Raw genomic sequence first — 12185 nt, 5'->3', positions numbered from 1 at the left:
TCTTTCTAAAAAAATACAACCACTGCCACCTCCCCCAGCTCATACATACAGCAATAACCCTGCCAGATCCTTCAGTTCATCTTCTTTGTAAAATTCCCCACATTCTGAAATGACTGCTTGTTTATTACTACATTGCTTTTTCGATTGTAATTTTTTTATAGTTCTCAGAACCTAGTAGGACATTTAATTAATGTCGAATGAATGAATGAATGAGTGAATGATGGTTGAATATTCAAGACCCAAATTGTAAGAGTAAACAAGAAAGGGAAGTTGAATCAGAGGAGGACTCTCCCTATGACTCTATCTGTGTCTTGACTCCTAAAGGAAATGGGACAGCTACTGTCATCCACTCTTAGCTTTAGAGTGACTCTTCTCTTTGCCCCAACAAAGGACAAAAGCAAGTAACATATTCTTTAGGAGGATGTAGATTTCCCTGTCACAGGTCTTACGGGTCAAATAGGTTGAAAGGACACATTTGATATGGAATTTTTTTTAAGATTTATTTATTTATGCATATAGAACTGGGGTACAGGCCAGAGGCTCAGGGGCAGTGAGAGTCTTCACCAGAGACAGAGTGGGGAGCAGAACAGGCAGATCTATGAAGTACACTGCTGAGGGGAACAGCGGGCAGGTCAGGAGAGGTCTGCCACGCCATGCGGTCTCCTCTGGGGCAGGCGGGAATCAAACTCATGCGGAAACGGCTTTAGATTCTCAGTGCTGTGTTTTAACCCACTGTGCCACCAGGGAGGGCCTGGAATTTTTTTTTTAAGATTTATTTCTTTATGCATACAGAACTGGGGTACTTGCCAGAGGTGCAGGGGCAGTGAGAGGATCTACCAGAGACAGAATGGGGAGCAGAAAAGGCAGATGAACAAAGTACACTGATGAGGGGAGCAGTGGGCAGGTCAGGACAGGTCTGGTGCGCCATGTGGGTCACCTCTGGGGAGGGGATGGAACTCATGCGAAGTGAATTTAGCTTCTTAGTGTTGTGCTTTAACCCACTGCACCATACATTTGGTATGGATTAAAGAAAATGTTTTCCCATCTCAGGCTTCATTTAAAGTAGACCCTCATCTGTGCCTTTGTCTTTATGGTGATTTTCCACAAAGCCCCTACCCAAAGAGGGAGAAAACTAACACAGAACTCTCTTTTGTAATAAGTTTTCTGCCTGTCTTAGAAAATGAGCTAATAATTCAGACACTTAAATGAACTTGAAATGGAATAATGAAATTATTATTAAATTGAGCAATTTGTTTAGTGGCTGTCTTCCACTCCAGATTCTATGTCCATGATAACATTGACTGGGTCTACTCACTGTTCTACCCCCAGGGCCAAGGGCCCTGTCTGGCACATAATAGGCCCTCAAGAAATACTCCTGGAATGAATGCAAAGACTGATTTTTGAATATGGATATGTGCTCAGTCTCCTCATACCCTCATGTCCATTCAGAATATCTCCTTCCTTTCCATTGACATATCAGACATTATCATTCCAACTATTAAAAGATATAAAATTTTCTTTTCCATGGGTCTTCACATCAGCCCAGGACTTGAAGAAGATAATTGCCTCTTTTGGATGTAGAGGTCTCTAGCACACTAATGCTGAATGCCTTACAGAGGGAAAGGGTAAAGTTTTGAAAATAAATTGTTTCTAAAATAGAAATTTATCACCTCTCCTATGAAATGATGCAAATAAGAATTTGAAAGGAAGATTTGCTGAAAATAATGGTGAATACTATGTAGACCTTGACCTTGTTTTGCACATTAGATGCTTCACTGACAAAGTAGTATGTAGTTGAATATTTATATGGCAAATTCCATTTTCTCATTGACTTCTATTATTATCTCAAGAAATGTTTTGCCCTGAAAAAAAAATTGGCCTCAACGCAGAAAATCACATTATAAAGAGCATTCAGCTTTTGCTGCTGTGTAGCTTAAGTACATTTAATTCTCTCCTGCCAGTGGAATTAATCAAATGGACAATTGATCCGTACAACCTTTGCACATTCATTAAAAGCACACCCGCATTACAGTACATCTGACTGATTATGCCTATTTCTTTGGAATTTCCCACTGCCTGGATGGGACTTGAATATATAAGTAGATACAATGGTTCAGGCATTGTCACAGGACTTTGGCTCAACACTAAGTTGAAGAACTAAATGGAAATGCTTTTTCAGGCTGAACAAAAGCAATTCTCATAAGTTGTTTCTTAACCTTTGATGGTCTACTTTCCCTGTTCTCCCCTTCCCTCACCTTCACACACAAATGCCCCCTTCAGCCTCTGCTAAGTACTATTTTAATCAACTGCTTATCAATTTTGAGTACCTCTTAATTTCTCAGGAACTATTGCAAGTAGGTAAGTTATAATTGATGCAAGAGTCTTTGAAGGTGATTTGCTGGACAAGGACATAACTACCAAGAGTCATACACTTTCTTTTTAAGTTTTTATCTGATAGTTTTATTAGAAAACTTAGCAGTTTACTAAAAAAGAAGCGAAAAGCCACCCAGATTTAACCATTATAATATATAGTTTACTTTCATCTACATGTAGATTTTCAAAAGTGAAATTGCATTCATACCTGTGTATAAAATATTAGGGAATGTTTATTTTTACTTAACATTAAATCATGTGATATTCCTCAGATATTCATTCCTCTAAAATGTTCTAATAGCTGAATAACAGTACAATTATAAATATCCAATTATCTGTATAACTTAACCAAATTATGGGGTATTTTATCTATATCTAAGCTTTTCCTATGAAAAATAAAGTATACCAGTATTTATTTATATATACATTTTTTCTATATTCCTTATTATCTCCTCAATAGATATTCTAAGAAGCAAGATAGTTACTTCTTATTTATTCTTGAAAAAATGTTGATTCTATTTCACCAGCAATTTATGAGAGTGTTCATCTCATAAATTGCATTAAATATTATTGTTTAAGATTACTTGCATTAAATATTATTGTTTACTTGCATTAAATATTATTGTTTAAGATTACTAATTTTATAGGTAAAATTGATTCCTTAATTGAATTTGGATGTCCAAATGCTTGAGCATTTTTATGTGTCTCTTGGCTATTATATTTTCTTCTCCGGTCAATTATTTGTTACTGTGATTGCCCACTTTAGTACTGTTATGTTTAAAAAGCCCCTGCCCACTTCAAGATCAGTTTAGTATATCCCTGTATTTTACTATAGTTAATCTTATTTTAGTTTTTCCTTTAACTTTTTTACTCCTTTGGTAAAATTTTTGACTGAACAAAGTGAGTGTTTTTGATTATGAGATAAAAGTCAAATTCAAACTAACTTAAACAGAAAGAGGACATATATTCTCACATCCCTGGCAGATGAGTCCAGCTGCAGTGGACCCAGCTCTGGGAGCTAAACAGGAGTTATGAAGACTTGAGCTCTCTCATATCATGATTTTGATTTCTTCCGAGTATTGGACTTTTTCTTCCGTGGACTTTATTTGTATGGATGGAAGGATGGTCTCCAAGCCCATGTCTGTATGACTGCTGACCCAAGAGGAAGAGCCACCTCTCTTTCCTAGTCCCATATTTCAGATTCCTCAAAGGGATTCTGTTTTATCCTCTTTTGATAATGTAAGTTGCTGTAACCAATCAGATTGTTTATTTTGCTCAACCGAGGCCTTGCGCCCACCCCTGAAAGATAGGAAATACTTTGATTGATACTACCAATAGAAGACAAGTTATGGAGGGGACATGGCTTAACAAAGTGTGAAATACTGACCAAGGAAAATCCACAAAAAATTTTTTGTTTGTTTGTTTTTAAGTAACCAATTGTTCCAAAGTTTTTTTTGTTAGTTAGTGTTTTTTTAATTTATTTTTACATCATCAATCGTTGTAATCCCCATCTTGGTTGTAATCCCCATGGACTTCCCACCATCAATTCACCTGTGTGCCATCACCATTGTCCCATGCACTTTTCCCAACCCATTTTTGATCCCATTCACCACTCCACCCTCATGAAACATTTCTGATATATAGTTGTTCCAAAGCTTTTAAAGGAACTAATAGACCATTTTCCTCATTGCTCTACCATATTCAGTTGCCATGAGGCATGAAACTGCCTCAGGTATACATATATTCTCTTCCACTAATATGTCACTCTGTCTATACTCCATACTACGTAAGGATTGTAGCTTATGAATTGTAAGACTTTTGAAGTAAAGGTCTGTATCACCTATCTTTCATCTCTTCTTTCAAATAAACCAATCATTTTGTCAGGTTCTAGACTATAAACAACTAGGATTTTGATTGGTAAACCTTAATACTTTCAACTTAATTTTGAAAGAACAACCATCTTTATAATATGTGCTATATTTTTATTTACTCATATCTTCAAATTATGTGCCTACAGAAAGTTTGTAAGTATCTTCATATAGATTTTTAGCGATTCTTACTTTTATCAATAGATTTTTTTAAACTTAGGTAGCATTGACACAACTTTGATTGTGTTTTAGAAGTACAGGTTCTCTTCCTTCATGCTTTGTTACCACACCACACCCACCACCAAAGCACCCTTAGGTCTTTTTAAAAATTTGTTGCTATATGATTATTTATATCACTATGTATTTTTAAAGCAACTATATTGAGGTATATTTGACATATCAAGAATTCCACCCATTCCAGTTTGCAATTCAGTGATTTCAGATAACTTTACTGGATACTAGATCTATTACATAATCAGTTTTACATTTTCATCCTCCTCATTAAGTTCTCTCATACTTATTTACAGTTAGTTATCATTCTTTCTGTAACTCCAAGCAACTGCTAATCTCCTTTCTGTCTCTATAAATTTGCCTATTTTGGACATTTATTTTCTATTCTAGAACCATACAAAATGTGCTTTCATGTCTGGCTTCTTTCATTTTGCATATCATTTTTTGGAATTCATCCATGAACAAACATATGTCAACACTTTGTTCCTTTTTACTTCTTAATAATATCCATTTTATAGATATGATACAAAATTTTAAAATTTCACTAGTTGATAGGTACTTAGGTTATTTACAGTTTGAGGCTATTGTGAGCAATACTGCTGTGAATACTTGTATGCAACTCTTTGTGTTGATATATGTTTTCTTTTCTGTTCAGTGGATACCTGGGAGGAAAATTGCCAAGTTATATAGTGACTTTATGTATGATTTTTTGAGAAACTACTAAGCTAGTTTCCAAGTAGCTGGATCATTTTACATCCCCAGTAGCAATATATGATGGTTCCTGTTTTTCCACATCCTTAAATACATTTATTGTTCTTTCTTACTTTTTATACCCATTCTAGTGAATGCAAAATGATATTTACTTTGAATTTTAATGTGTATTTCCCTAATAGTGATATTGAGCATCTTTTCATGTGTTTATTAATATCCATTTGTATATACCCTTCAGCATATCTTATCATCTGATAGGTCTGTTTATCTTATTATTGAATTGTAAGAATTCTCCATTTACTCTGAATAAGTTATGTGTTCACAAATATTTTTCTCAGTTTGTTTATCTTTTCACTTTTTATCTTTTTTAAGTGCAAAATTTTAAAATTTTGATAATATTCAATTTATCAATTTTTTCTTTTGTGGATTTCATGCTAAGTCTTTGCTTAATTCCATTGTATCTTTACCCTTTTACTCATGTACATATAGGAAAAATTTCAGCTCTGTAAATTTATCTTTATTCTTTCCATTTATTGCCCTGTGTTTAAAAAATTTTTAAATTTTACTATTGACTGCCTTGCACTTTCCAGGCACTTCTAGAATCTCTGATGCTATTTGCAATATATATATATATACTCTGAAGCATAATAACTACCTAAGTTTAGTTGCTGGGTGTGTTATTTTTGCTGAGAATCACATACCAGTTATTGCTCTCAGTTTTTCTGTCACATTTTGAGAAAGATATTTACAAAATAGAATAGGCTAAGAGAAAGAGCACAAGATGATGAAGGGTCTCATAATGGCATAAGAATTAGATCTAGAATCAGGGTATTTATGTTGAGGGCACTTTTCAAAATTTAAATATATTAAAATGTTATAAAAGGAACAGATTTGTTTTAGGTTGATGCAGAGGGCACTGTTCTATTAATGCTCTTTCCCATGTTGAGTTTGGAAACTATTAAGAGCCCTGGGTCTTTTTCATAAGAATGACATCTAACCTCATTTAGGATGTATGCACATTCTCAGATGATTACTTTGCATTTGTTCCTCTTCAATTTTTTAAAATTATTTAGTATATTGGTCTACCTCCTATGTAATAAACTATTTCTTAATTCAAGTTTTCAGTACAGACAATGAACCTCTGTGGGTCCTGAGTATGCTACTAGAGGCATCCCTTTGGGTAGATGTTATGGCATCTCTGCCCATTCCTCACTTATGAGTCTTGAATCATGTGGTCAATAGAATTCTATGAATGACCCTCAGTGACCTCCTCACTTGACTGATCTCCTCCCCTTTAAGGGTGAGTGAAAATTGTAAAGATAATGATATTGTTCCACTCTTATGTTTTGCTTTATGACAAAAGGGAAAGTATTCAGGTGGGCCCAATATAAACCAAAATGAGTCCCTGAAAGTAGAGCTTTCTCCTGTCTGTGGGTAGAACGTTACGAAAGATTTGAAACATAAGAAGAATTTAACCTGCATTGCTGGTTGGTTTAGAAGATGAAGAGAGGCATGTGCAAAGATAGCAGAAAGGTTTTAGGAGTTGTGAGTTCCCCTGACCAATAGCAACCAGCAGGGACCTCAGTGCTCCAATGGCAGGAAATTGTTTTGGCCAAGAAACCAAATGAGCTTGAAGGCAGATGCCACCCAGAGTGTCCACATAAGGTCCAGTCCAGTTGAAACTCTCTATTAAGGTCTCTCAAGGCCAAAATCAAGAGGTCAACTGGACTGGACCTTATGTGGACTTCTGACGTACAGAATGCAGAGATGATAAATTGATGATGTTTTATGCCACTGAGTTTGTTTTTATAGAAAAATAGAAATCAAGTGCAAACCAACTATGATTTCATTAACTTTATATATTTCAGGGGTAGCCACACGTTATTCATAGCTAAAACTTAGAAATAGCATCTTTATGCTTTTTCTAGCTGCCATTTGAATAACTATATAAAAAAAAGAAAAGCTACATTTCATATATTTATTAACTTAAAAAGTAATATTTTCAAAGTGAATCAACTTTTCAAGGTATTTTCATATCTTTTGTCTCAACGCATCTCACAAGAGCCTAGTTAGGCAGATGAAAACAAAGCCTGTAGAAGTTATTTGCTCAAAAAGTAAGTGGCAGTTCATCTGGCTCTAAGAAGCCCTTTCAAACCATGAGAACTGGCCCACTGGAGAGGCTGCTTTCAAAAATAATAAATTATGCTTTTGGAAGAAAAGGCTGCCTGATCATATTTGAAGAATTTAATGGGAGAAAGCCTGGTGTAGTTAAATAGCCAAATCTCTAAAGGTTCTGGGTTCTTCATAAGCTACCAAATGAAATTCATTCACATCCATGTTGGTTTACTTGGTTAGGCAAGAGCTCTTCCTAAAGGATCCCTTGTCATTTGTATAGTTGCTATTATTTTTGAAGCAACAAATTTATACTCATTCATGGTACTGAGAAAAAAACTATGTGCTACATACTGATAACACAAATTTTTTAATTTTATAATAGTTTATTTTTACATATTTTCGTGCATTTTCCCATCTCAGTTGCAATCCCCTAGGGTTTCCCATCACCAAATCACCCATGTGCCATCACCATGGTCTCTCCCCCTACTGTTTTTGATTCCATTCCCCATTCCTCCCTCACAATATGGTATATAGCTGTTCATCATTATCATTATTTTCTCACCTGTTCCGTTATATTCCTGCTATGAGTGAAACCATCCAGTATTTTTCCTTTTCTTTCTGGCTTATTTCACTAAGCATGACCTTTTCCAGCTTTATCTATGTGCTGCAAAATACATGTGTTTCTTTTTTTTTGGTTGCTGGGTAATATTCCATTATGTATATGTACATCTTTTTAATCCAGTCATCCACCTTTGGGCATTTGGGCTGTTTCCATGTCTTTCCAATTGTGATAACACAAATTTTAAGGCACAGAGAATGTGGTCAAGTCTCACAGATATTTTGTAGTAAAGTGAACTCACTCTGACTTCAGTCCTTGCTTAAACCACTATTGTATGACCCACCTCTCCCTAAAAGAAATAAAAGCAGATTGAAACAGCTGACTTAGATGTATAAAGACACAATTGTAGAGTAAGTGTGTTCCTGAAAACTAGGGCCACCTGCTGGCTCAGTGGCCCAACCATAATGGCAACCCCTCTGGCAGAAGAGGGAAATACCTTTTCTTTTCTTTCTGTTTTCCTCATGGTCTGAACTAAACCCCTATTGGTTTTGCCCGAATTATTAGGACTCCTTAGATAGCCTTCTCCCTTCCTCCCAAACTTAAGTCTATCCATTGATAAAATAAAGGGATTGTATTAATTGATCTCGGAAATCCCTTTCAACTCTAGAGTTATATTATTATGGAAAAATGTATTTGGCATTTGCCACCAAATCCTTCTAAAATATTCAGAAGCCTAGTCTTGATGCTCAAAAAAGGTTGACACCCAGTTCCAAAATTTTTTTTCAAGAGATTCTTGAATTCTCTGTGATAAAATTACTTACAGACTCCTCGATTCTTTTAGAGCTCTGAAGCTCCAGAGAAAAGAGGTCCAGAATTTCCCCTGACCTGGCAGAAGAAAGGTGCCCTGGAACAGAAAGGGGGCAGTAGGGAGGATGGGAAGAGATACTGGCTGAAGGCTAGTACTCTGCAATTGCAGACAGCTGCCTTTTCTTCTGGCTGAAAGATATGATAGGTCCTAGAGTGTTCTTGAAGAAGCCTGAAGCAGGAAGAGGTGGACTTCATGGAGTTAAATGAGAAGCTCAGAGCCCAGGAAAGCAAGTATAACTGAAACTGGATATAGGACCCTGGAAACATCTCGCTATGAAGGAAATATTGCCAAGAGCTAGCAGTGACAGAGCTGGGTGAGAGAGGACCCAGCTATTGCCTTAATCCTCACTCACCTCACCTGCCAAACAGATCAAAACTCTAACATGAGTTTGTCCAAGGCTTACCAGCGATTAAATATATCTAGGGCCTGCCTGATCAGTTGAAACAATTTCCACTACACAGGAAAGCTTCAGGTGAAATAAAGATTCCACCACCACCCCTCTCTGCCTTTGGAAGCTGCCTTCCTGATGCTTACGTACAAAGGCTAGAGTTAATATGGGAAATTTGCACTTAAAGGAGAACATAGGTACTCATTTCAAGTCTTAAAACCCTTATGGTTCTGGACTTAGTAGGGTCAGCTAAGGGCCATATGGCATGAAAGATTAATTAATTCAGGGTCTCTGGGTATCTCTAGAGATCAGATTCAGAAACAGAAAATTCATTTCAGAGGCCCCCTCCGACAGCCCCTGCCCGTCTCCCTGCAAGTTGAAAACATGTGTATTGATTTGCTAGGTGTTAAAAAGTTATGCCAAATGGCATATTTAAACAGATTGATCGAGGTACAATTATATACCTTAAAGTTTACCTACTATAAGTGTAAAATCCAATGATTCCTAGTAAATTCAGAGTATTCTGTAGCCATCACCACAATCCAATTTTAGAACATTGCCATCTCCCTATCTGCAATCAATCCCCACTTTCTTCCTCTCTCTCTCAGGTGTCACTGGCTCTTCTTTGTCCATGTTTTCTGAACATAAACCAAATGATATAATGTGTAATCTTTGCATCTAACATCTTTCACTTAGCATAATATTTTAACATGTATCAGTACTTCACTCCCTTACACTGCTGGCTAGTATTCCATTGCATTGAAGTATCACATTTTGTTATCCAGTCACTGTTGATGGATATTTAGGTTGTTTCCAGTTTCTGAATATTGTGGATATTGCATCTGTGAACATTCCTATATATGTCTTTGTGTGAACCTGTGTTCTTATCTCCCTTGGGTAAGTTCTTAGAAGTGGAATTGCTCAATCATATGATGGGCTTTGCCTTTTTTTTTTTTTAAGATTTGTTTATTTATGCATACAGAACTGGGGTACAGGCCAGAGGTGCAGGGGTGGTGAGAGGCTTCGCAAGAGACAGAAAGGGGAGCAGAACAGGCTGACTGATGAAGTACACTGCTGAGGGGAGCATCGGGCGAGTCAGGAGAGGTCTGTCGCGCCATGTGGGTCAGCTCTGGGGCAGGGATTGAACTCATGCTTTAAGCTTTAAAGTGAAGGGGCTTTAGCTTCTTAGTGCTGTGCTTTAGCCCGCTGCACCACCATGGAGGGCCCTGAGCTTTGCTTTTTAAGAAATTGTCAACTGTATTCCAAAATAGCTTAATACCATTTTCTGTTTCCACCAGCATGTACCAGATTTACAAATTTCCATATCCTCATCAACACTTATTATTGTCTGTCTTCTTAGTTATAGTATTCTAATGGGTGTTCAGGGAAATTTGAATTTCCCTAATGGCCAATGATGTTGGGCTTTTTAAAAAGTCTCCCCAAAGGGACAGTTCAAATTAAAACTAAATGGAAACATAACTCCTTTTTAAAAAATAGCAGAAAAAAGGCTTAATGCTGAGCTTATTATCATCAACAGTAATAGTACAAGAGGGTGAAACAGAGAATATGGGCTTGTTTCACATATAATCATTAGGGGCCTGAGTTGTGCAAAATTCCAGAGATGGAAACAATGAGTAAGATTTAGCTTCAAGTATCTTATTAAGTGTCTAAAAAAGATACTTATCAAGTATCTTATTTAGCTTCAAGTATCTTATTAAGGTGTACATGAAAGACATATATTGTGAGACATTATAGTGGTATATAATGGAGTAATTTAGCAAAGGGACATCTCACTCAGTCATTGTTGAGGAGGGCTGAAATACTTAATGGGTGATGTTAGATATGAGTCTTAAGGGGTTAGTAGTCATCAATTAAGCAATGATTGAAGAGTATTGTCATCCATGTGAACTCAAAGGGTTGGGGGTTAAAGGGTGGAAAAGAGAGGGGTAAGCACAGTTCTAATGTGTCTGGGTATCTTGGTCTATTCAGGCTGCCACAATAAAATATCACATACCGTGTGGCTTATTAACAGCAGGCATTTATTTCTCACTGGAGTTTGAGATGTCCAAGATTAAAATACCAGCATCATCATGTTTTTGTAAGGGCCCTTTTTCTATCTCAGAGCTGATACCATCTTACTGTATCCTCACATGGTAGGAAGACCAAAAGATTCTTCTAAAGCCTCTGTAATAAAGCACTAAGCCCATTTATAAGGGCTCTGTCCTCATAACTTAAGCATTTCCCAAAGGCCTCACATCCTAATGACATCACTGTAGTTGTAAAGTTTTCAACCTAAGAATTTGGCGGGGGGAGGGAACATAAACATTCAGAACATGGAATTCGACAAATGAAAATAAATGGATGTTAGAATGCTGGAGCTGAGAGGAGAACAGCACTGTGAAACAAAGTCAGATAAGCAGGTGGTGTAAGAAAAAGAAGGACATAGTAGAGAGTTACTGATGCTCTACAGCATGAGAGCATCACATCAGATGGTCCTTTAGAAGATTCTCCACACAACCCAACAGAAAACAGATAGGATTAGGCAATTCTGCCGTTGCCTTTGACTTCGGCACCATCTCACTAAAACCTAGAACTATTTGTCAGCTACCTGTGGCACTGAGAATGATCTATGCCCCCCTGTGTCTGGCAGGTGCTACATCACCCTCACCCAGTCTCTGCACCTGACCATGAGTGGGGCTCCAGCAGGACCTGCAGGCACAGGCAAGACAGAGACCACCAAGGACCTGGGGCGAGCTCTGGGCATCATGGTCTACGTGTTTAACTGCTCGGAACAGATGGACTACAAGGTACAGGCCCAACTTGGAGGGACCAGAAACTGGGTAGTAGTCTGAACCAGGGGCCAGGTTTACCCACATCTTGCTGGCCCAGCTCAGAGACCTAGACAAAGAGGTCTAGGTCTGTTTGCTCCTTTTCAGGAGATCTCAGAACGTTGTCCCCTAGATCTTGTTGACTTTCCTGTGAACCTCAGCCTGTGGAATCTGCTTCCACTGGTCTCTCTGACACCAGATGGCTACCTTCAACCTTGGGGTTTTTCCTTTCCTCATCTGTAAA

The 12185-nt window shown here is 37.3% G+C and overlaps 1 protein-coding gene across 1 annotated transcript in view; it reads left to right on the top strand.

The window, feature by feature from the left end:
* The window catches only part of DNAH9 (dynein, axonemal, heavy chain 9), a 273404-nt gene that overhangs the window by 80966 nt on the left and 180253 nt on the right, over positions 1-12185 (top strand). Inside the window, exon 27 of the mRNA XM_004684583.1 lies at positions 11764-11920. Within this exon, the coding sequence (XP_004684640.1) occupies positions 11764-11920 (157 nt within the window). The remainder of the gene's footprint in view (positions 1-11763; positions 11921-12185) is intronic.

The sequence above is a fragment of the Condylura cristata genome, unplaced genomic scaffold (genome assembly GCF_000260355.1).
Source record: "Condylura cristata isolate star-nosed mole 26May11 unplaced genomic scaffold, ConCri1.0 scaffold00017, whole genome shotgun sequence".
Lineage (NCBI taxonomy): Eukaryota > Metazoa > Chordata > Mammalia > Eulipotyphla > Talpidae > Condylura > Condylura cristata.
This window is presented reverse-complemented; position numbering and strand designations above follow the sequence as displayed.